A 27,013-nucleotide genomic window follows, 5' to 3' on the forward strand; every position below is an offset into this window, starting at 1 on the left:
CTTACGGGGCACTTGAGATCACCCCTTGTTTTTGTTGGGGTTCGTGTTGGTCATTCTTTGGTTTTCTATGTTGTGTCATGTGTGCTTTTAATTGTCTTTTTGTCCTTTTCATCTTTAGCCATGACGTTGTCAGTTTATTTTCAATTTATGAGATTGACTTTCCCTCTGGTATCTTTCGTCCCTCTTTTAAGGATGTTCGCTACTCTGTTTCAAAATATCCTTGTTTAATTGATTGTGTATAAAAAGAGAAAATTACATCGCAAAATCCGTATCATATGCCGTATCATCCCGAGATACCAATATCAGCCAGAGGACCATAAATAACGGAATAAACGTTTATTTTAGAAACATGAAGGGTACGTGACTTTGTGTTCGAGATATAAACAATTAAAAAATTGGAGGAAAATTATGGATAATCCTAGATGAGGATTCCTAATATATGACAAAAATCCAAAACAGGAGGAGTGAAACATCCTTAAAAAAAAAGCAAAACCGAAAACATCTGATTGTTAACATTTTCAGACAAAGCGCGTCAAATATTTTCAAAGTTCAGACGAAGTGTCTATAATCAAGCACAGGACAACAAAAAGTTACGGTAGTAAAACTAGAGAGTTTGTTTTCATTCAAATATTTTTTTTCTTTTGTCATAATAGGATATTCGTGCTTTGCTGCTAATTGTTTAGAATGGTATTCACTGCTGGATGGTATTTACAGGCATCACTGTTATTGGTACAAAAGGTCATCGAATTTGATAAGCGCCTTTGAAGCAAACATGCTTTGTGCTGAAGACGGTCATGGATTGGCGCCATACATAGACGTAGAGCAGTACAATTTTGTGGAAAGTTTAAGACCAAGTGGCGCGTATGTTTTATTTGTTATCGCTATTGTTTCCTATAAATAAAAATGAGGGAAAAAATCCACAGAAAAAAACAGGGGGTTAAGAACGTGTTATTCACGTTTCGTGTTGTTGGGTTGCTATCGTACTGACGTATACTCACTTTATTCTTACATTGGACCAATTTAGCCATCGTTCGTTGTCAATGATGTAATCTAGTGGTTTGCGTTGATTGCAGCCTATTTCATATTTGTTTTATTTTATTCTTTTGTTGGTTTTAATTTTTCAATTGTTTTACATGTTGTTATGTCGGGTCCTTGTAAAGCGTATTATGCATAAAGGAAACAGTAATATACCGCTGTTCAAAACTCATAAATCCATGGACAAAGAACAAAATCGGGGTAACAAACTAAAACCGAGGGAAACGCATTAAATATAAGAGAAGAACAACGACACAACACTAAAATGTAACACACACAGAAACGGACCAAGCATCAGACAAAATCCCACGAGAATAACAAATATAACATCAAAACCAAATACATGAATTTGGGATAGACAAGTACCGTGACACGTCTTATCGCAATGTGAAATTAAACTAAAAAATAAGAGAAAACAAACGACCCAACGTTAAAATGTAACACACACAGAAACGAACAATAATATAACAATGGCCATATTCCTGACTTGGTACAGGACATTTTTAAAGGAAAAAATGGTGGGTTGAACCTGGTTTTGTGGCAAGCCAAACCGCGCACTTTAATGGCAATGTTAAATATACATGCAATATACACAAATACTGTACAGTAACCTGTAACTGCTTTAACCTACATTATTTGATTTAGTATTCTCGTTGGCAATCATTCCTTATCAATGTTATATTTATAGCATTTGATAGCATGATACATATAAAAACTTAATTTAAAGTAAAGCGGTAAATGTGTCACATACATGTGGATTTCTATTGGTATTTTGTTTTAATTTTATCATTTGGATCTGAGCTGACAAGAATAAAGCATAATGACTTGAGCTGCAATGCCTATTGTATGTGGTCTCATAGGCATCTTTACACATCGAAGACTATTTATACAGTATCACGCGTGTAATCAAATTACTGTATGTATTATTGCTTTTGTAGAGGGGAAACATTTATTGGTGTGATGGACGTGGCTATAGAAGACACATGGACCCATTTAGACGGATCAAGCATAGCAAACAATGATTTTTGGTCAACTTTTTGGGTTGATGCAGATCTAAGACTTAACCAGCCGAACGGAGGAACGGGTCAAAACTGTGCTGTGATTAACAAAAGAAGCTTTTGTCTTCCAAATAAAACTCAGGACAAGTCATGCACAACTGTTTTTCGGGACGAAATGCTATGTTATAAAAAAGGTAGCTTGCTATTATTCTAATTGTATTTTTACATGGCGATCTTCTTGTATATTCATCCCTCGTCACGATATAGCCTTTTTGTGCTGATGTGGCGTAAAGTAATCACCAATCATCAATTATAATCATCCTAATCTTACATGTGCTAAGGACCCTTTTGAACATATAGTCAAGTGAAGAGTTTTTGTGTCACCGTTTAAGACCACAATGTCAGATTGAGATTGAGAACAATACTAAAAGCGCTGCTACTTGGCTTTTAATATGTTTTTTTTTTATTTGTTATAATTAATTTTATCTCATAAATGTATACACCATATCATTTCTAATCTATAATTAAAAACACGTCTAAATATTTGTAAAAATAATGTATCAATACCAAAAGGTTAATTCGTGACATAAAATCACTACACCAGTTGACAAAGCCAATAACTTACAAATAGCGGTTTTCTTGAGATTTCTCCTCTCGAAGTCACAGTAAAGCCTTTAAAACAAAAATAAAGCTCACTCCCGGCTGCAGCTATCTCCGGCGTGAGTGGAAAAGTTAGCTATATGTTGACGATACCTTTACGACTTTTCTGCGGGGAGATATCACATGTATCAGCAAAAACAAATATAAAGTATAATATATCATATAGAGAAATCTTAAGAAACTCCTTAAAAGAACAATCGACAATCTCATTGCTAACTTAGAAACAATCAGAACATTTACACAACCAAAGGGCACCTCAAGATGTACATTTTAGAATACTATATGTCGGCAGGCAATTACGCCATGAAATGTTTTTAGGATGAAATGCAAAATTAATTGTATACATTGCTACAATCTTGCGGAGGTAAATCACAGACACATATTGGATCGTTCGCGAATTAAAACAGTCGGAAGTTAACGAAAGATGAACTTTAATCTGCAATAATTCTATCCACAAATCATTTGGAATTGTTAACGGTATAATGAGAGGAATAATGAATTTTAATTAAAATAATTAGAGACATATTTCAGAACCTAGCGGGGCACTACCATTTATGTTTTATATTATGAATATGAATATGAAAAACAATATTTTGCTGCAATATAAATAAATCTTTGAATAATTATAAATTGTGTATTCTTTTTCCGTATAAAAAGTGTACAACAACTTTAAAACATTATTTAACATAAGTTCAAGAAAAGAATTATACCTGCAATGCTAAATTTGTTTTTAAAAGAAATGAACTAAGATCCGTAAATGAACATGTGAATCAGGTATATCGTCCGAGATATAACACGAACTTTGAATATCCGAGGGCCATGATTTGGTTTACGGAAAGGAGAATCGTAGACCAAAAAGTAGAGAATATATATGAAAATGGAATAAAGTTAAAGACATATTATCTAAAAACTAAAGAATACAGTAAATGAGTTACTCCTCATCAAGCCTCTCAAATTTACAATCTGTATTCGTCTTAATTCATCTATTGGCTGGATCCTATTATTAAGTTGGGATACTGCTGTCGCGGGACTATTAGTATCATGAGCACAGTGGTCAGTGCCTTTGATATTATTATGACTCAAATGATACAATAAAAAATAATTAACAAATGTTAAGAAGGAGGCTTTTTTTTTACCAATAGCTGGACCACGAAATGGGCATATATATGTAGGACTCTAAAGTGCGATGGTACTCTAAAGTGCGATGGTCACGCTAAAGTGCGATGGTCTACGCTAAAGTACGATGGTGTATCACGACGTGACGCTAAAGTGCGATGGTTGTTTTGTTTATTAACGTACGATTGTATATCACGCTAAAGTGCAATGAACCAATATAGTAAGGTTCGAGTATAGCTAATTTCCTAATACTTGTAGAGTAAGACTTTTTAGTCAGCTTGCTTGCATATATGCAATATTCGCCAAGATTTCTTCTTCTTAGTAATGAGTACCAATAGATACAGGTAGATGTTGTATGAGTGCAAATGAGACAACTTTTTATCCAACTGCATTACAAATTTATAAAAGTAAACCATTATAAGTCAAGATACGGCCTTCAACACAAATGCATCACTACATGTTATATTTTCCTACACTGTACAAAATAATGTTTTAGCGGACAATTTATGATTAACGCATGAATCTTCTAAATTACGAACGAAAATTCAATGAACTTGAATCCATTCTTAAGGGAGCATGAAGAATTTGACCAAAACGATGTCCTATATAATAATACACTGGGACTTACTATTTTTGGTACTAATTTGTGTTTTGAATAATGACAGAGATTCACATTTTCTTATGTGTAGGTTAAGAGTGTTCCATAGTTTTGTTGTTGCAGGGATGAAATATTTAGATTATAAACAGGTCCGTGTGTTGACTTCTGTAATATTATTTCTTGTTTTGTATTTTGATCATGCCTACTTCCTACTGAATCAGGCAATAAGTCTATTAAATATTTGAACGGGGACCGCAAAGTAGAAAGAAAACTGCAACATAAACAATAATTTCAATTATCCGTTATAGCTTCTAATATAGAAACAAGATCAAGGATACTTTTGTATCTCATCTGTATAGTAAAATGGTCGACTGCAGGACATCAGTCCTTCCAGAACCCGGAAAAACATTTACTTTAGCCAACAAAGCACGGTTAGGTGTGAATTAAGTAAGTCATGGACATTTCGTTTAAAGTTATTAATCAAATACATTTTTTGTATTTTAAACATTTATCTTTCGGCATGTTAATTTTTCGTTTGTATAAACGACTGTTCTCGTCATAATTCATTGTACGTTTATTACGTCTATACTTTCGAGGACAATCGCACTTTAGCGTGTGTAGGCATCGTACTTTAGCGTACACCATCGCACTTTGGCGTGACTATCGTACTTTAGCGTCCCCATCGCACTTTAGAGTCCTACATATATATATGGCAAAAGTAAAAAAAATATTGAAGACTCTCAAAAATATGTGATAGTTATTGAACAATCAAGTTGATGTATGTTAGTTGTCAATATAATGGAATTACGAGTGAGAGGTTTAACTACATTTTTGTAGATAAAAAACGAGGTTTAATCTACCATTTTATACATAAGCAAATGCTTGTACCAAGTCAGGAATATGGCAGTTGTTATCCATTCGTGTTTGAGTTTTTTATTTTTCTATTTGACGAGGGACTTTCCGTTAAGAATTTTCCGCGGAGTTCGTATTTTTGTTATTTTACTTTTTAGTTATACAGCTTAGCTTCGGTGACCCAATTTGACCCGAACGACGTCAGAAGTTCAGATTAACAAGTCACCGAATTTAAAAGTATTACTTACATATACCGATTTGATTGGTCAATAACAGTTATAACACATGAGGTCATCAATTTACATGTTAAGGTTTTAGAGACAATTTGCAAGTCTTTGCATACATGAACGCGCATTCGTCGGTCTATGCGTCCTGTGAAAATTTGCTGCAATTAATATAGAAAGTAAAATACACTTAAGTACATTTAAGTAAAACAGACTAGTTACTGTTCAATTAGTAACTTTTTTTTTATTCCGAGACATTTTCCTTTATGATATGGCCACCTTATTTTTTAAGAATTAATTATAAGTTTTAATTTCAGATCTTTGATTGCTTCTGTTTAATATTTTGGAAAGAGAAATTTATATAATTATGCTTGTATGAAATATTGACAAATCTTTGGCACAACTCAGCATAAAACAAATTAATGTACACATATGAACGATGTTTTTTTTTAAATAATGAAGCAGTACCTTGCATAACTACATGTATATGATACTGTTGCATGGAGGTAAAACAAAAAATATATTGTACATTCTTCACGATGAAAAGGAAATGGCAATGTCTTTTAAACTGGCTATTATATATCTCAGAACCAACATTCGGTAATGATTATGAATAAATTTATGTCTACCTGAAACGCCTGCAACAGTGTGTATTCACGATTTGTTTTTAGTAAAAAGCTTAAATTAAAACTGGAAATGTTGACAATATTTAAATATAATAAGAGCACAAGGCCCAACTACACAACCTCTACTCTGGTTAATAAGTTGCGATGCATACAACATTAACATATATTTTATTACATGGAATTAAACTCTTTCAGTAAATTGTTTGAAATGGAACTCCACCGCTGATCAACTATACCGAGAACACTGTTACTGGTTTACAAGTAAGCCTTCATCATTGACGTCATGGACAATTGTTGATGCAATGAACAAATGTCGGGATGACGGCGGCTACCTCGCACCATTAATAGATGACCTAAATTATCAGTTTATCAGGGATGACGTTTTGAGTACTGTATTTTCGTAAGTAGATAAATTCAAGTTTCTAGGGTAAAAGTGTTTCAACTCATTTGTGTGAAGTCGGCGTATTGGTCTGCCTTTCACTCACAACGCGGGGATATATTGTAAGAGTCTCCATCCGTCCGACCGAAACACATCGATTTTTGTAGACCGTTTGAAAGAAAGCTTGATGATTTGTCGTTCTTTTTTGTTTATCATACTATATTGTCATTTAAATTTGACCGTGTTTACAGGAGTTGTTGAAGTTTGTCTAATTTTAACAGTGCCACATTGTGAACGCATTTCTGCTGATATCGTGTTACTGAATGCTCTTTTACTTGGTAGCATTGCTTGCTATCCTGTGCAGTGAACCATATTCTACCTTCATTTTGATGTGATAATTTTATTTTTAAGTATCAAAATACTGAAACCTTGTGACACCATTTGACAAAAGGCTCCCATAATTGTTTACTACTGTATAACATTGACCATACTGTATTCTGATCGGTTTAATTTTGTTATTGGAATTATGGGACTTTGACCATAAGATAAGAATGTTATCACAACGACCTACTGTGAACGAAACCTGTATGCGAACCTTTATCAGAAACCTCTCATACTATACCACATTTATGATTATTTTTATAAACTTTAATAATATGACATTCGGCATTCCACCTTTCTTTATTAAAACGTAGGCGATCCTTATTACAATTTAACTTTAAAACAGATCGATTTTTAACATCCTTGGGTTAAGTGTTGACTCGAACTTTTATACGACGGCTATTACACACGAGTTAATGATTTGATCATTTGATGATAAAAGAACACCACATAATGAAAATTTAAAACTCATTATACCCCCGGTGATGAAAATAATAGATATATCGAGCTAAAAAAAACAGTTGAGTAATCCAAAGCCTTTTGTCGTTCATTTATTCATGACCAATGCATATATGATTATGGCTATCGATGCCTTATTCGGGTAATAGGACATTAATATATCTTAACACCCGAAGGCTAAAGAATAATTAAACCTTCACTTTCAAATCAACTATTAGGGTTTTTCACTTATAATTGCCTTTTTAATATATTGTGTTTAACAGCTATGATTGAGTATACTCTGCATTTCTAGCTGAATCGATATGTAATATTTTCATGTTATATTAAACATTCTTTAATTTGTCGGATCTCGAAATATAAAATTATGTGAACCGTATGGATGCAATCATGTCCGAGCATTACAGAATAAATAGACAAATGATATGCTATATTCTATAGATAATTGTATTCATTCGTGGTAAAAAAAAAATGAATAAGACAGGCGTTTTACACGAAATGTGTTGATGAATTTAAAGTATTAGAAGCAATTGTTGAATTTCGAAAAAAAAAACAAATTTCGGCAAATTAGAGATTGTGAGTTATCCTGTCCTAATCCACACTTCTGTTAAATGTTCTCATTCATATTTATAGTAACAATTTGTAATGCCATGATGTCGTGGTTAATTACCGCATGTTCGTTAATCATTTGTCCTGAATACACTATTTTCATATTAACGACTTTGTATGGAACGCAACAGCTGCCTTATGTGGAACTCTGATATTACGTTATGTTGTTTTCTTATTACTTGATGATATTTTGTCTTTACATAATATGGTTTTGACATTACGTAATGATGTTTTGATATAACTCAATATGGAATAGTCATTACTTAATGCTATTTCGATATTACACGATATGGTTTCGTATCGTCTTGATATAGTTTTGTCATTGTAATATGGTTTTGTCATTACTCGATGTGGTTTCACCATTATTTAATGTGGTTTTAACATTACTTGATGTGTAATGGTGTATGTGACTTAATGTTATGTAGTTGATTCATTACATGATGTGGTTTTGTTATTTCGTAATGATGATTTGCTAATTCTTTATATGGCTTTAACATTACGTAATGATGATTCAAAATTTGACGATTTTACACTACATGATGTGTTTGTTTCAGTATTTGATGTTGTCCTGTCATTTTTTGATCTGGTTATCACATTACGTGATGAGGTAAAACCACGTGACCATTTCGGAAAAAAATATGTTCTATTTCTAAACCGATTTCCATATGTCGTTTGTTTAATGTGCTTTGGATGAGTATCGTTATCCATTGAGTTAAAGTTCAAGCAAGAGTAACGTAAAGAAGTAAAATTAAGCTTCCAATCGATTAATTTTTTTGGGAAATGATCGACAAACAGTAAGCCACCCCCCCCTCAATTGCATTGTAACATGTTTGATATATCTTCTTTTGGTTGCTCTTACTTGAACAGGTACCAGGATGTCCAACACCAGATTTAGTAATCATGGTTTATTTGCTAAAGCCGATGTCACAAAATATGGAAGACATTAATGCTATATGTTTTTGTGTTCTGTATAGAAACACATCTTGTATTTGTAAGAAGTTATAACTTCTTTAAGAAAAAGCTATAGTCCTTTTAATAAAAGTAAAAGACGGAAATACAAACAAATGTATATGAAATTAAACAGAGACAACATAATTACAAAGATAAACACAGTTCGCAAAGACTCTTAAGACACATCAAGATTTAGAAAAGACACAACATCAAAACCACGGTGTAAACGCTGGTGCTTGGGATAGGTAATCAATGCGAAAAATTCCTGTTGAACTAGTGGGACCTGTCATGTTTCGATTGGAATTTTGAAATTTGTGCATCAATATTTTAGTATGACTGAAAAAACGTAATATGTGATTACAACATTTAGTACAAGTATCTTGTCTTAGGGAGGGATAAATCCTACTCTGTAAAGAATCACTCTGATTCGAACAAAAAATTATCTGAAACTGATATTATCAAGATGCTTGATTTCTTGATTGACAACATATTTGTTACGCTCGGAGGACGTGTTTTTCAACAGACTGTCGGCATTCCAATGGGAACAAACTGTGCCCCTCTACTTGCCGACTTGTTTCTTTATTATTACGAGGTTGATTTCTTGCAGGAACTTCTTAGGAAGAAATATAAGAAGTTAGCAATATCTTTTAACTCTACTTTTCGCTACATAGATGATGTTCTTGCACTTAATTATTCAAAATTTGGTGACTATATGGAACGCATCTATCCAATCGAGCTAGAGATAAAGGATACTACAGATACAGTTAAGTCGGCCTCATATCTTGACTTATATCTAGAAATTGACAATGAGGGTCGGTTGAAATCAAAACTTTACGACAAAAGAGATGATTTCAGCTTTTCAATTGTGAACTTTCCATTTCTAAGTAGCAACATTCCAGCAGCACCTGCATACGGGGTAAATATCTCCCAACTGATACGATATTCCCGTGCTTGCATTTCCTATCATGATTTTCTTGATAGAGGGTTGCTGCTCACAAGGAAGCTTTCAAACCAAGAGTTCCAAATGGTGAAGTTGAAATCATCCCTTCGTAAATATTACGGACGCCATCACGAGTTGGTTTACCGTTTCACAAATGATATCGGATATGTTCCTTACGTCGTAACTACAATCCCATTTCCTTTCATGAATGTGACCTACCGAATTAGACTATTTACCGTATTTGTTATCACATAAGCAACACGACGGGTGCCACATGTGGAGCAGGATCTGCTTACCCTTCCGGAGCACCTGAGATCACCCATAGTTTTTTGGTGGGGTTCGTGTAGTTTATTCTTTAGTTTTCTATGTTGTTTGTTTGTCCTTTTCGTTTTTAGCCATGGCGTTGTCAGTTTGTTTTAGATTTATGAGTTTGACTGTCCCTTTGGTATCTTTCGTCCCTCTTTTAGATTGATTCGTAATGAAAACAAGCAACAATATTGCCTTACACTTGGAAACTACTGCATGTACAAAAATGTCTGGTCAATTGTAAACAATTCACGTTATGTACGGAAATGGTCAAGTCTCGATTTGTTTCATTTCATATTGTAAATACGCCTGGTCATTTTATTGATTTGATGAACTTGTTTTAAGGATGACATTACTGAAGAAATTTCGAAAACCTTTTTTGATAACAGAACATTATTTATATTTGCAGATTAAAAAGTACCCAAGTTTGGCTTGGTACCCATTCCATAATTGGTTCCCCATCAAACTGGAATAATGACCCATCGTTTGTTACATCGCTATTACCGAGCTCTTCTAGTGAGAAATGTGTTGTTATTGATTCAAATCAAATTCAGTCATGGAAACCTTGCAACACAAACAGTAGTGCTTTGACAGGAGCAGTATGCTTCAAGCATGGACTAGGTAAAACTATATGCACGCTCTTCACGTCGTCTTATAGTGATTTAAAGGTAAACTCGTCGCAGAAACCCAGCTTTAAATGTTTTACGCAAGATGAGCTCCTCTTCTACAAAGAATCAGCAGTGACGACCGAATAAAAAACGTAATGCTAAATAAGATACGAAATTGAGCATTAAAGACCTAAACATCCGAAAAATGCCACATACAGCTAAGTTAACCTTTTCCTACGGTTTAACATCATAAGAATTAGAACGCAATCGTAGATCAAATCAATTCAGAATGTACTAATTGAAATAAAAAAACAAAACACGAGGGAATCGCATGAAGTCCAAAAAAGGAATTGGTATGATGTCAAGGTAAGCGTCTCTTATTTTTCGTGCATAACACGCCACGAAGATTCTCATCTAGTCTGAATTTTCCTTAAGGGCATACGATACAGTAACAGGGGAGGTATTGCTACCTTGCTAACGTAAAATTTCATATTTGCGACGTCAAACTGCGATACATCGAAGACACATGGATGTTTCGATTGAGTGTAATCATTACCTTGAAGCGACACTCTAAATATTACAAACGGTATAATCAAAATATCAATCAATTGATATTATTCTGCAAACGTGCATTTTTTCACGCTGACGCTATAGATATTCAAAACAATGCTGTATATAGACAGTGACTGTAACACTGTGTATAGCGGCAACTGTTATGCAGTCAATGTATTTTGACTGCGCAAAAATTACACATGCGTCACGCGGTATACACATCTGGATAAAATATAGGTCTTATTATCAATTGTAAAATATCTGCTTACAGCAGGAGACATCCCTCTTATAAGTCCAGAACCTATAACATGTGAACCTGAGATATCTTCTGTGAATATCAATTCAACAACAGTAGAGGAATTAAAACGTATCCTGTTTATTGACCCTGAACATACGAACGGTAAGCATGACCTATTGGAGGCCTTCGGCTGTTGTCTGCTCTTTGGTCGGGTTGTTGTCTCTTTGACATATTCCCCATCTCCATTCTCAATTTTAATTTTACATATCACATGTGTAAGCTTACATATGAATACGGTAACTACATTTATATTTTAGAATCGTATTTCCTTTTTATAAAATTGTTGCTAGTTTTCGAAATTAGGCAACGGTATTCAATCAGTGTTCAAATCCACTAGATCGATATTAAAAATTAAGTTAACAGAAAGAAATGCATAAACCCCAAAAGGATAATGTATTAGCAATATCTTTGGACGAAATAACAAATATCTTGTTGAAATTGTCATTTTAACCTTATTATGTATACATGTATATAATGTAATTATTTTTAAAAAAATAAAACACCTAAAATGAAATAACCACTGGATTATGACATTTCAATAGTTTAATACAAAAATAAAATGACATAGACCCCTTACAATTTGAACGAACAAAACATATCATACTATAAAGAAAATATAGAAATAACATTTAAAAATAAGTAGACACAAGATAATATGTTTATATCTGATTTGATTATAATAAGAAAAACCTTTTTTGAATATTTTTACACATTAAGATATTATTTATAGATTTTTCTCGTCTGTTAACTTGTTTGCTACCCTTTAGTAAGCAACCCGAGATTTGTTGTCACTTAAGGACGATGCACGTTAGTTATTAGATTAATCATAACATCCAGAATTCAAGTATACAGTAAACGTATTTTAGCATTTTCATGTACTGTACATGTAATAAAAGACAAACACATTTTGTTTTTGGCGACGAAGCAAGGCGTTAAGGGTACATGTATATTTGCTCTTTCTTTACCAAGACTGTTAAAATTGATAAATGACAAACTCATTATTCGATACTCTTACTGTATAGTGTTTGAGAGCCAACTTAAATCATCAAATAATTATATTTCAGCGTATAAATTGACGAAGATCAGCGTGTACGAAGATAGACCGGTAGCAAAGGCTATAGGTGGTGTAGGAGTCGCCATCCTTATTTCTGTTATCTTATTCTTTGTGTTGTTAGATTGTCAACGAATGGAACAGTGTATTTCCAAAAAGAAAACAAATACATCGACTAATTTGTAGTTTTTCTACGGTCGCAACTTTTTACTTGGAAGGAAAGATTTATAACAGTGACCAATGTTCTGCAATTGTAGTTGGAAATTACAGAACTGATATTGTTATACAAGTAAATAACACTGAGATATAGCATTACACAAATCTAGTTTTATTGGCCTTTGTTGTAAGAAAATGTGAACTAAACTTGCGTCAATATTAACTGCAGATAAACATCAGTAAACATATAATGCAGATTCTAATTAACAACTTTTCAAGTCTTATACACAATTCACCTTGGAACAAGCATTTGTTTAATAACTGACATGTACGTGTGAAGGATCATGAAAAACAAATCTAAGGAGAAAAAATGGAATTTGCAACAAGAAATATTGAGTAATATACGAACAGTCTCTTACAAATAGATGTTTTTTTAAGTTGTCTGATTCAAAGACTGTTAAACTAAGTTTAATAGTGAAAAAGTTTTGTTTTGTTCTTAGTGTTTTTTTTTACATTACAAGCATCAAATCAATATGCTTTAAATAAAAGATCGGAGAGTTATAATTGTATTAGATGGATACACATTTTCCTGCTGTTACGATGATCATGAACAGTTTATACAAGAAGACTCTAGATTTTGGTTTGTCTTGTACCATGCACACGTTTAGTTAACACTGAAATACAAACATCCTTCCCGAATACTGGATATTTAAACCTGAATTTTGGTAAGGTTAATCATGTTAATGTTTCTCAGTATTTGAATTCTTTTTGTAGTTTTTCTTGGATTGTTGTTTTCTATACCGTATTTTGTTTTCGCCATGGTTTTGTTGGTCTCTGTTCGACTTGTAAGTTTTGATTCTTTATATTTTGTAGCTTTTGACTTCTTTTTTTATGCAAGACGTATCAATTTTTAGACAAGTGTGGTTCATTTGCGCAAGGCATCACTTATATAATGCTTATAATATCTGACACCATCTTCAAATTTTCAGTGCATAAAATCATGATGTATATTATATACTAGGCTAGAAAGGGAACTCAATTGATGTGTCTGGCCTCTACGAAATCGCGTTGGTTCTTTTTATTGCGTTTGTTGTGACTTGTATAATCTATTGAATCACGTTCAATCCTAACAGCTAATCGCCATTCACAATATTTGATATGCAGTTGTTTTACAGATCATATCTGGACTATAACAGGGATCCCTCAGTCGTGGTTCATTGACAAAGCCTACTACACAATTTACATGTTAAAGTTTTGATTTGGTATGTACAAAGGGAATCGCTTTTGATAGGTCGATGAAATTTGGAATTTGATTGAATTGATATGTATGAGGATGTTTGAAAAGTAGGATCACTCAGTCGTTGTTAGTACACAGGAATACTATTTACATCTCAACTAAGCCCCAAACATACATAAACGTTTAGATTTCACTTTTGTTTAGTACTAAACAGTTCTTTTGTATGTTTTGACATATTATTTGAAAATTACCCAGTATATTAATCATGCATATGTAGTTAAAATTTCATACTTTTCTATATGCAACATTTTTAAAGGTGGCCCTACGCATTTATATATTCACCTTGTTAGCCTGGACTTGTATTATATTGGGTTATATGTGTCAGTTCCTGGTCACTTTCTTAAAATTTGTTTTTGCTGTCATAACAGAGGTGTCATAATTTATAAAATGACAGACCAACTGTAGGGACTATTTTGTTGGCAATGTCATGACATTCATGTTCAGTTCGACTAGTTTTAATATATTTGTAACGCAGAAAAGCAGCCTTTATTTAATAAATGTTACACGATTTAATATCAATAATTGTTATATCTCTTTTCTCACATAATAGTATTTATTTTGCAATTAGATTAATAAAACGTTTTAATATTTCCTTATTGAAAAATGTGGCTGTACCCTTAGACAATGAACATATATTTGTAATTAGATTGCGGAAACGATATATTAATTGGAATGTTTAAAAAACAAAATAATATGAAATAAATCACATTATTGTATAGCAATATAATATTTCCCACAGAAAGTAACCAAAAGTTGGCGTGCAATAAATTCTAATATTGCAATAGTGCAATAAATCTTCAAAATTCATGACGTCATCAACGACAAAATCTTAGTTTAAACCAATTTTTACTCTCAAATATTATATTGCTATACAATAAAAGGGTTATTGCATGATTATTTGGGAATATTGTCCCTCGTAGAACATATATTGCACTCGCAAGCTCGTGCAATATAAAATTCTACTCGGGACAATATTCCCCAATATTCATGCAATAACCCTATATAATCACCTTTTAAATACATAAAACACAATAATATTTATAGGTCTAAGTTCGATTTTCATTACCATGTGATTCAGAAAGAGTCCCTATTTTTGTTTGGAATATTCTTTTATCAATGAGATACAATTTGGTTTTTTTAGAATAAAAATATCACCCTTTAAATACGATGTGTCAGGATTGCTCAAAGAAAAAAAAAGGAAAAATAAAGGCAACAGTATACCGCTGTTTGATAGTCATAAATCGATTAGGCGAAAACACATCCCGGTTACAAACAAAAACCCAGGGAACACATCAACTCCAAGGGGGAAACAACGGAACCGCAGAAACACTGAACTGCAACAAAAACAAACGCCAACAAACATACGCACGGACTATTGGATAACAACTGCCTCGTGACTTGATACAGGGCATGTTATGAAAAAATGGTGGTTTTTTTTTGGATAGCCAAACCTCCCGCCTATCTTTTAATGTTTAAGATACCGCTAAAATGACAACACTACGTGACAGAAATACAGTACAAACAAATGCAAGTACATTCAGCACAGAGAAACACTTGAATAAATAATATAATAGTACATTACAACTTTTACACCGAAGAATAATAAAAACAGAAACCTCCCATAAATTAACGAGAGCACACCAGGACACCACAAACGAAGTATAAACTGCACATCACATGAATTCACCAACGCCACAAAAAGTTACGTGTTTTTTGTGACGTCTATATTATCACAAGTAAATTACTAAAAAAAATACATTTGTTTTATTGACAGGTACAAGAATATTAAATTGGATTTGAGTTTGAGTAAATTTGTTATGCACTAACAACAACAAGCCATAAAACGTATATAAAAGAAAAATAACAGATGTATAACAAATGTAATGTCAATTTAATAAAACAAGAATAACATTTTATTTCGTAAAAAAATACAACCTAAAAATAAAAATTACCTGTCCTAACCACTATTCCACAACTTTAAAGTCTGAGAACCAGTTCTAGGGTAGGACTGTTGAAATCTTTTATATAGTATAACTTATCAATAATAGAACTGTCAAAATCGTTTTTAGAGTAGAACTGTAAATATATTTTATAAAGTAAAACTGTGCAAAATTGTTTTATATCTATTATGTCATATCTCCGTGTAAGTACATTCGAGAAATTAAGAATTATATCACTCCACAAATGAGTCAATGTACACCTCATTGACATAAAATTGAATAGTTGGAAGATACCAATAAGTATACAAACTGACAATGCCTTGCAAAAAAAGCAACTAATCAACACGAACGCAAGCAAACAATATAATATATTGTCATCTATTATTTTAAAATCTTCGCGTTACACACATCGACAAGAGGCTCTCAAGAGCCTAAATCGCTCACCTGGTAAGCCATGTTTTTTGAAGAAATAGAAAATAAAACACAAACTTTATTTTATACACCCTACTGATCATTCAAATGAACTTTGGTTGAATTTGGTTGAGTAGTTTTAGAGGAGAAGATTTTTTAATGTTAGCAAATATGATGAACAAATTGTGAAAAATTGTCATTAAAGGACAATAACCCCTTAAGGGGTCAATTGACAATTTTGGTCATATTAACTTATTTGTAGATCTTACTTTGCTGATCATTTTTGCTGTTTACAGTTTATCTTTATCTATAATAATATTCAAGATAATGACCAAAAACTGCAAAATTTCCTTAATTATCAATTAAGTGGCAGCATCCAAACAATGGGTTGTTTGATTCATCTGAAAATTTCAGGGCTGATAGATCTTGACCTATGAACATTTTTACCCTTGTCAGATTTACTCTAAATGCTTTGGTTTTTGAGTTATAAGCCAAAAACTGCATTTTACCCCTATGTTCTATTTTTTGGCCATTTTGGTTGGTTGGCCAGGTCACTGAACACAATTTTCAAACTAGATACCCCAATAATGGTTGTGGCCAAGTTTAGTTCAATTTGGCCCAGTAGTTGCAGAGGAGAAGATTTTTGTAAAAGATAACCAAAATTTACTATAAAGGGCAATAACTCCTAAAGGGGTTAACTGAACATTTTAGTCATGTTGACTTATTTTTAGGTCTTACTTTGCTGAACATTTTTGCTGTTTACAGTTTATCTCTACCTATAATAATATCATGATAAAAACAAAAAACAGCAAAATTTCCTTATAATTTCCAATTCAGGGGCAGCAACCCAACGACGGGTTGTCCGATTCATCTGAAAATTTCAGGGCAGATAGATCTTGACCTGATAATCAATTTTACCCCCATGTCAGATTTGCCCTAAATGCTTCGGTTTTTGAGTTATAAGCCAAAAACTGGATTTGACCCCTATGTTCTATTTTTAGCAATGGCGACCATGTTTGTTGATAGATCAAAACTTCGGATACAATTTATAAACTAGATACCCTAAGGAACATTCAGTTAAAGTTTGGATGTATTTGGCCTAGTAGTTTCAGAGGAGAAGATTCTTGAAATAGTTTACGACGACAGACGACGACAGACGACGGACGACGACGAACGCCAGGTGATGGCATAAGTTTACTTGGCCCTTCGGGCCACGTGAGCTAAAAATCAAACGATATACTACACCTAAAACTATCTACAGCTTGGATATTTGACAAAGTGTACAGCAACACGTCCAGTTCTTAACTAGCTTGAACTATTAGAAGATAATAATAAAAAAAAAGTTAGAAAATTCGACAATATTTCTGATTTTCTTGTTTTTCTAACAGCAACAACTCTACTTCCAAGTGGCCATTCATCCTCGCAAAATAAAAAGGACATTGGTCATAAGTGTCACATATATACGACATCGGCCGAATGTTGTAACAATTGTTTAAGAATGTGAACATGTCCTTGTTGACTTGCTATACAAATAGGTGTCACACCGATATCATTCCTATTATCTACTATAGCTGAATTTTGTAACAATTCTGTAACAACATTTTCATGTCCTTCACGAATTGCCCCAAAAAGTGGAGAAGATTTATCATTATCACAGAGGTTAATATCAACATCATCATGCTCAAGAAGTTCTTTTACAACATTGACATGTCCGTTGTAACATGCTTTCAACAGTGGTGATATAAAATTATAGCGAATTACGTTTGCTGAATGTTGTGATAGTCTTTTGATAACGTTAACTTGTCCATTCGGACTTGCTTTAAACAAAGGTGGTTCCCTATTAGTAAGGCTGCAGTTCATACTGATACCTAATGTTGCCGAAAAAAATAAAATAAACAAAAAACGATGAAAAGGGTTTGTTACACAATTGTTTGTCAAATTTGTTGTTGGTTGTTTTCACAAGTTTATGCCATTCTAATGAAACTGTCAATTCTTAATAAATGAGAGCAGAGTGAGTGTAAAGGCAGGCTTCACTGTACAGCATTGTCTTAAAAATAAATTAAAATCACGAAGCACTGTATTATGATGAACAACCATACTATAGTATTGTAACTAGTATAACAATTCAGTAAAATATACAGTACTACATTCTATTGAACAACTGTATACGATAGAATTCAAGTTTACATTATTCCATTATCGCATATCAATTTAAAGAAAAATATGTGTATCGTATTGTTTATTTAAGATAGGACACGCTTCATGCATTTGTTTACCATGAAGAATCAACTACAAGATATATTCATATTGGATTTATAAAGTGCCGCATGAATGAACCTATGCTTTGTTTTTTACATGAATGATTTACCCTTATAGTATTTAAAACAGATGTAGGTGTATATGTACATGACGCTCATTTCCAGCATTCACCGCTTGTTTTTTTGGCTCAATCAAAAGTAAATAAAATTACTTTATGCGCATTATAGGTGTACTGATATCGATATGAATAAAATATTGTGACAAATTTTAATCTATGGCTTCCAGTCGTAAGTTAACACTTAAAGCTACATTACGTAGTCATTAAAAACTCTCTGTCAGGGTCTGCCCAAATCAATGCTTTGTTTCCAGATAGTCGCAAATACTGAGTTCATATGTCGATTATTCTGTATGCGCCTGTCACAAGTAAGGAGCCTGTAATTCAGTGGTTCTCGTTTGTTGCTGTATATCATATTTGTTTTTCATTCATTATTTTGTACATAAATCAGGGGTCTGTTGTTCAACTTGTCGTTATTTTAACGATTGATTAAATTTAACGAGTCATTAAATCTTTTAACAAGTCGTTACATAACGAGTCGTTTATTTTCTGTTGTTCAACAATATTTAACGTGTTGATTAAATAATCAATGAATTAAAATTTAATCAACTGATTAATCAATGCGTTAAAATTTAATCAACTGATTAATCAAGTGATTAAATAAAACCTACCCATCATGCATTGTTTTGGAGCATCCTGTCTGTAAAACAATGGCTGAATCTGCTGAACCAAGCAAACTTAAGAGACTGAAAAAGACCAACTTCACTGTGGGAGAAGAAGACCTCATTCAGCAACTTGTGGAAAAACACTCCAGTATAATTAATGTAAAGTAAACTAATACCGTAACCAACCAGTTAAAAAAAAAGGTTTGGGACGACATAGCCATGAAGGTGAATTCCCTTGGAGTTGCCCTTCGTACTGCTACAGAAGTGAGAAACAAGTGGAGGAATACCACAAGAGTGGCCAAGGCTGTGTACACAACTCACAGGAGTGAGTTATTCAAAACTGGGGGAGGACCAGCTCCAAAACAACCTAGCTCTGCAGTAGAGAAAGTAATACACCTGATGAAGGACACCACCAGCTTCAGGGGGATTCAGGGTGGTCTTGAAACCGAATCATTCCAGACAAGTAAGTAAATAATTTTTAGCACTTTGAAATATATCCCAAAATGTGTTTTCCCCTTAATTAGAACTTCTCAAGGCTCTACCCTTCTTATTGCACTTTATAAAAAGTAAACTTGATCAGTTTCGGTAAAGTTTTGTTTTGAAGGTTCTTTTAATTGTTATTGTTAATTTTCAATGAAATTAACACAAATATTTTTATCCTTTTTAATACCGGGATACATAGTTTCCTTTATTCAATTTTGGTAAAAGTTTCGTCTGCTCCGCCGTCACAACAAGTAGGGGAATTCCCAACTGATATCACGTGACTGATAACAATTTATTTTAACCAATATTTTCTATCATTAAATGATTGTCAACGTGTTTCTTGTTGGTTTGAAGGTTTTCCTCTTGATTTACTATTGCAAGATTGCATTTGCTTTAACTGATAACAGTTTTAAAGTATTATTTTCAACATTAGTTCACAAGTGGCTGCAGGTGCCCGCCAAGTCGTCTTTAAACTGGTATCTGTTGATGGATTAAAGTGAACCGCAATAGCTAATTTCGACCGAAAACCAGTCATGATTTATAATATTAAAACAGATACGGACTGGTTATCATAAATCCGGAATAAAGTTGATCAATTTGTTGTTGCAGACTGAACCTAGACAGGAACACATATTAGTTTATAGCTGAGACCCTTGATAATCTGAAAAGAGTTGAAATAGGGTCTTATTTAGTCTTGTGCAATATTTGTTATCTTGCAATTTAATTTAAAGTAATTGTATATGAATTTAAATGAATGATGATATAGTATGTTTCCATTGCCCCCCCCCCCCCCCCCCCCCTTTATAATTTTATAATAAATAAAATATACCCAAACACAGTATCAACGAATAAATTTTATCTCATTTATTACAGATCAACCAATTATCAATGCCACTTTGCCCGAAGAAGATGCCAGCCAGGATCTGTATGAGTCTGCAGCATCTCTGATAAGGGACAGTCCACCCCCGTCCAGTCCACCAAGTCCGTCTCTGCTTTCAGGATATGACCCCATCCTGACACAAACAGTCGTTCCACATCTTCCAGAACAAACAGATAGGACAGATAAGCAGAAGTAAGTTGTAAATGTAAAAAAAGAAGATGTGGTATGATTGCCAATGAGACAACTCCCCACAAGAGACCAGAAATTAACAACTTAAGGTCACCATAAGCCACCTTCAACAAAAACGATTTCGAGTTCATAACTAGAATGAATATTTTCCCGAAACTTTAGATTTTTTTAAATTATTTTAAAATGAGTCTCAGACTACGCTTCTTAGTTTACAAGTAATTGGAACTTTTTTTACCTTTTCATATATTTCTGACAGTTTCCCCCACCTATTCACATCATTTCAAGCCGGAAAACGTGACATATTGTGACTGGCACGTCCAATCATTTTGTATATATTCAGATATAGGAAGTGGACCCTGAGTTGTGAGTAGCAGGCTATTTGATGGAACTATGACTTTGAATCGATCAATAAAAAGAGTTTTAAAATTAATCGATCTTTTACAGAATTCATTATGTTTTTATTATTTGTAGGACAGTGAGAACACCTTCGAAAAAGATAACAGTGCAGGATATACACGACATGCAGTATCGTGCACTGCAAGGTAAACTAGAGATCCAAGAGAGACAGAAAATTCAGATGGACTTAGAAAAGAACAAACTTGAACTACAAATAGAGCTGTTGCAGAAGTTAGTGTGTGGCAGTTCAGAGACTGTTACACTATCACAGGCACTTGCCTCTATGTATTAAATGTATTAAATTCATTGTTATATTGTTGATTTGTATTTCAGAAATTACTATGAGGCCAACATATTCATTTAATTTTGTGTAAACGAAAATAGACCAGTAATTACAATTTGCCACACATATTGCACCTCCATCATTCAAAGAATGATAAGTGATACATGAATCAAAAAGTTTTTAATGACCTTAGCTGGCTATACAGTCCTTGCACTGTCGGGCATGGCTTGTGCTTTTTTTGGGGCATTTAAATAAAAAAAAAAATCCATATGGTAAATGATATAATCAATTGGCAATCATACCACATATTCGTATTCTTGTACTGAAGTACAGTTGCCTGGCTACTGGATTTTTGATTTCATAGGCGACTAACTGCTCACCATTTACTATACCAATATTGAAGTCGCAAAAATGCACACTTCCTCTCTCAACACATTGTCAAACGGATCATATAAAGATTTGTTACTATTTTCAAATTTCCTCATTTTTTTAATGAAAGACAATGTATGAAAATATGAAAAAATAAAAACATGAAATTTATTAGGCAAAAAAAGTGGTAGCAAAATGGTCCCGTATGCCTTTTCCGTCCTGTGGACCATTATAGGGTGGCATCTGAGGTTGATTGTCAATCAATTGTTCTTCTGCAACTTCAGGTTCATTCCTCATGATTGCAATATTGTGCAGAATACCACAAGCAATGATGATTCTGCAAGCTTTATCAGGTTTCATTCGGATCTGGAATACAATTTAAAAACGTTTATTTTAAAGTGTGACAGAAATACTATTTGTATGTAGCATGAATTAACATTGCTCATGCATGAATAAGTAAATTTATTACAAAAACACTATAATTTAATTAAAAAAAGGACCAAATCAGACATATAGCTGAACAAACTGTCCAACTGATGATGTACTGTAACATTCACGATTTAATAAAGTTACAGTAATGACTAACTTGGAGCAGTTACCCCAAACAGGACTACATGAAGTAACCGAACTAACATTACCAATTTTCCAACTGGATCCCTGTTATCCGTATAATTTTAGGGTTTTGATCTGTGTGATAAATTGTCGATCTTTGTGTTCTTGTCCTGGCTTGACATTTAACTGAGGTCAGTTTTATCAGCCCTTTAATATACAACTGATTTTTCATTTTTTTTCGGGTTTTATTACATAATAAAAATAAGGAGATTTGGAGTGATTGTTAATTTTATAACTTAAATGTATGTATCCTGCAAAGTTAAAATGAAGAGGATGAAAGCAATTATAGGCAACCAAACTGTGGTCGGCAAAAAAAACGTACAGTAGCTATAACCAAAAGACAGAGAAGGGGACCATTATGAAGACCTTAACTGAAATTTAGAGAAATCGAAAAATGTACTAATGAAAGATTTAGGCAGCAACCATTTGATTTTCTGGGGGGGTGGGGGGTGGGGGGGGGGGGGGGGGGGGGGCTATGGTTTTTTTTTCTGGACAAATTATTTTTTTCACGACAAGTCGAAAACAATTTTTTTCTTTCAATTTTAGCATTACATATAGTGGCAGCTGAGGGTGAAACAAACAATTTTTTTTTCTCAGAATCAAAAACAAATTATTTTTTTCTCCAAAAACTGGAAACAAACTTTTTTTTCCAAAAAAAACCATTGCCCCCCCCCCAGAAAATGAAATGGTTGCTGCCTTAGTAGACAGCAGTCTCACAAGAAAGAAAAAAACATGACTTTTAAAATATAAGGGCATACACCATGTCAAATATTCATATTACTACTATGTTTATTTGAAAGAATTAATTGTACCTCTGATCCTAGAATGTGAAAACGCTTCTTCCATATTCCAAATGTCCTTTCTATTGTTGACCTTGTTGAGCAATGTCTTCTGTTAAACCTTGCTTGACCTCTACCAGCAGCTGGTTGTCTGTATGGTGTCAGCAAAAACTGTCTGCAGGGATAGCCACTGTCTCCTAACAATACACCTTGTCCAATTCCTTGATATCCATTCTCAAGATGTTGTCCTATGGCTGAGGTTCTGAAAACGTGAGAATCATGTGCTGATCCTGGCCACCTAGCACTGATGTTGGTGAATCTACCTTTAAACAAAAATATGATAATTAAAAAAGTGGAAAAAAGTAGTTCCATAATTCATTTGTCAAGGCAAACGGTAAGTCAGTGATTGTGAATAAGTATGGTGACCCAAAGCTGTTTATTTCTGTGTCATTTAATCTCTTGTGGAGATATGTCCCATTACCAATCATTACCACATCTTCTTTTATGTGCATGCATGTAGTTTGTTCATAATAGTTCGAGTCATTAAAATATTAGCCGAATTTGCAATGTGATGAAAGCAAAATATATAAAAAAAAAGAAGATGTGGTATGATTGCCAATGATCGAGACAACTATCCACAAAAGACCAAAAACATTAACAACTATAGGTCGCCGTACGGCCTTCAACAATGAGCAAAGCCCATACAGCATAGTCAGCTATAAAAGGCCCCGATAAGATGTATAGTATAAACAATTCAGATAAACAATACATCGAGGATCGAAGTTATATGCTCCCTTAACATTTAAAAAAAAATATATTGAACAATGACTGGCTTATTTTTTAAGGACTGGTCACTATTTTCCAACCGAAAAGAATGGGTAGGCGAACGGCGAACTTGATATTTGGATGACAGATTGGACACTTATTTTTTGTTTTGTGTTTTTCACTGAGTTTTGTATGTTTTTTTTTTTAATTTTTTTTTTTTGTGGGGGGGGGGGGGGGTGGGGGCGGCTTCTCACAGAAACATTTTGAGGTAGATCTAGAATTTCTTCAAACTAAATGGGGCACACTTTTTGTTGACGTTTCAAAGTTTATAAGCCTGACTGTGACAAATTTATTATTTTACCTTTAAGCAGATAAGGGGTGGGTGGGCACCAATCTTTATAACTATTTTGATTAATAAATTTATGTTCATTAACTCTTAGCAGTTCATTCGATCCAGCATATTTAAAGGTGAAACGGTAAAAACAGAGACACATTATGTGTATATATGTCTCTGGTAAAAAGCAACTCATGAGTCTACGAATCCAATAGAAAGTATATGACAAGATTGAGTTGTCTTTCTTTTTCCATCGATTTTCAAATTAGCTGAAAACCAGTTCAACAGAAAACCAGCCATGTATATGGTCAAGGACGATTGAAGATGTCAAGAAAAAGGACGCACACAAAGCATGTTGTAAACATAAAATAGGTATAATACAGTGTTTTAAATTACCTTCATGGTCACAAATGGCTTGTACGTTGATGCTGTGGAACCCCTTTCGGTTAACAAATGCTGGTTCATCAATGCTAGGCCCAGTAATCCGTATGTGAGTCCCATCAATGCATCCGACCACGTTTGGAAAAGCAGCCTTTTCATAAAACCCAGCCCTTATCAAGTTCTTCCTCTGATTATCTGGCCACGATATGAAATCATCCTTCATGGCAACTAATGAATCCGTCACACGGTCAATCACCCGAGACACAGTAGATTTGTCAAATCCCATCGTGTCCCCAACTACTTGCAAGTGTGATCCACTTCCATAAAACCTCAAGGCAATCATGACCTGTTGTTCCACTGAAAGGGCTGTCTCTTTCTTTGTCCCACGCTCCAGATCCCCTCTCATTAAATCTGACAGGTACCCAATGGTCTCTCTGCCAAATCTATATCTCTGCCTTAGCTCCTCATCAGAAAATTCCCTTTCTAGAGGGTCAAAACCGCGAAAATGTCGCTCTCTTCTTACAACAGGTGGTTGAAACAAAACATTGACAGCCATCTTAGATTGAGGTTAATCAACTGATTAAAATTTAATCATCCTCAATGAGGTCGATTAAATATAACGACACTTTGACAATTTTAAACGACTCGTTAAATTTAACGACAAGTTGAACAACATGATAATGGACTGATTAAATTTAACGCAGTGATTAGTAAAATTTAACGACTCGTTTAATTTAACGACAAGTTGAACAACAGACCCCAGGCTGTTAGTTTTCGCGTTTGAATCGTCTACATTTGTCATTTCGGGGCCCTTTATAGATGACTATACGGTTCATCCATAAAATATAAAGAAATAAATCTAGAAAGTTTTTGAAAAAATCTTGCAAGTGAAATACTGTCCACACTGGGACAACGAAAATTAAAGGACGATAACTGTGTCCTCAGACCTTAAAGATTGACGTGACTCTGTATCATAATGCGGAAGCAAATAGAGATACGACGGTCTTCGATCTCTGTAGTAATCAAATTATTTAGAAAATTGATGTCAACCATTCTACGTCCATCTGTCTATAAATTAAGAGTTTAAAACCTGTTAAGATATCATGGAAGCGTAGTCAATTCGTGCTGAAAACCACTGTTTCGTGAGGACGAATTATTGTTATAATGATGTCCAACGTGGACATTTTAATTCCAATTTGTTGTAGTATTCGGAATTAATAAAAGGGTATAACTTTTAACGAGGTTTCAGTAATTAGGTTATGATTTGGTTTTTTTTTAAGAATCTATGCTTAATAAAGGCAACAGTAGTATACCGCTGTTCAAACTCATAAATCCATGGACAAAAAACAAAATCGGGGTAACAAACTAAAACTGAGGGAAACGCATAAATATAAGAGGAGAACAACGACACAACACTACAATGTAACACACACAGAAACGGACCAAGCATCAGACAAAATCCCAAGAGAATAACAAAAATAACATCAAAATCAAATACATGAATTAGGGAGAGACAAGTACCGTGACACGTCTTATCGCAATGTCAGTTTACACTCAAAAATAAGAGAAAACAAACAACGCAACGTTCAATTGTAACACACACAGACACGAACTATAATATAACAATGACCATATTCCTGACTTGGTACAGGACATTTTTAAAGGAAACTGGTGGGTTGAACCTGGTTTTGTGGCATGCCAAACCTCGCACTTTAATGGCAATGATAAATATAACATTGAAATGACAACATAATATAACAGGACTACAATACAAATAAATAGGAGAACGTATTAGACAAAGAAACACATGATTAATGAATAACAAAAAGCATCAGGTTTAAAATTTAATACGCCAAAAACGCGCCTCGTCCACACAAGACTCACCAGTGACGCCCAGATATAAAAGATCGAAAGCGAAAAAAAGTACAAAGTTGTACAGCACTGAAGATCAAAAGTTGAAAAAGGTTGTGTCAAATACGGCTAAGTTTTTATGCTTGGGATAAGAACATCCTTATTATTTAGAACAATTAATGCTATTGCAAACAGTAAATTTTATCAAATGAATATAACAGATATACATAATGAAACTGAAGTATTAACTCATTACATAAACCAAACA

At 33.6% G+C, this 27,013-nt stretch overlaps 2 protein-coding genes across 2 annotated transcripts; both read left to right on the plus strand.

Annotated features, from left to right (window-relative positions):
* Positions 1 to 349: 349 nt before the first annotated feature.
* Positions 350 to 13,264, plus strand: LOC143074230 (uncharacterized). Its single transcript, XM_076249779.1, has 7 exons — positions 350 to 356; positions 654 to 861; positions 1,974 to 2,227; positions 6,305 to 6,509; positions 10,541 to 10,752; positions 11,563 to 11,691; positions 12,654 to 13,264. The coding sequence occupies exons 1-7, from the start codon at positions 350 to 352 to the stop codon at positions 12,824 to 12,826; spliced, it is 1,188 nt and encodes a 395-aa protein (XP_076105894.1). The 3' UTR covers positions 12,827 to 13,264.
* A 6,378-nt stretch (positions 13,265 to 19,642) lies between these two features.
* LOC143074231 (uncharacterized) lies at positions 19,643 to 21,663 on the plus strand. The gene is made up of 3 exons (XM_076249780.1): positions 19,643 to 19,810; positions 20,746 to 20,978; positions 21,447 to 21,663. Exons 1-3 carry the CDS (start codon positions 19,643 to 19,645, stop codon positions 21,661 to 21,663), a joined length of 618 nt encoding a protein of 205 aa, XP_076105895.1.
* Positions 21,664 to 27,013: the final 5,350 nt, after the last annotated feature.

Source organism: Mytilus galloprovincialis, chromosome 5 (assembly GCF_965363235.1).
Source record: "Mytilus galloprovincialis chromosome 5, xbMytGall1.hap1.1, whole genome shotgun sequence".
NCBI classification, from domain to species: Eukaryota; Metazoa; Mollusca; class Bivalvia; order Mytilida; family Mytilidae; genus Mytilus; species Mytilus galloprovincialis.

Excerpts from the sequence above, each read along its gene's own strand:
- LOC143074230 (XM_076249779.1), top strand. Across the intron at positions 6,510-10,540 it reads GTTTTGAGTACTGTATTTTC|ATTAAAAAGTACCCAAGTTT; the intron begins GTAAGTAGATAA and ends TTATATTTGCAG. Across the intron at positions 10,753-11,562 it reads ATGCTTCAAGCATGGACTAG|CAGGAGACATCCCTCTTATA; the intron begins GTAAAACTATAT and ends ATCTGCTTACAG.
- LOC143074231 (XM_076249780.1), top strand. The coding sequence starts at position 19,643 with ATGAAGGTGAATTCCCTTGGAGTTGCCCTTCGTACTGCTACAGAAGTG. Across the intron at positions 19,811-20,745 it reads CTAGCTCTGCAGTAGAGAAA|TATCAACGAATAAATTTTAT; the intron begins GTAATACACCTG and ends ACCCAAACACAG. Across the intron at positions 20,979-21,446 it reads GATAGGACAGATAAGCAGAA|GACAGTGAGAACACCTTCGA; the intron begins GTAAGTTGTAAA and ends TATTATTTGTAG.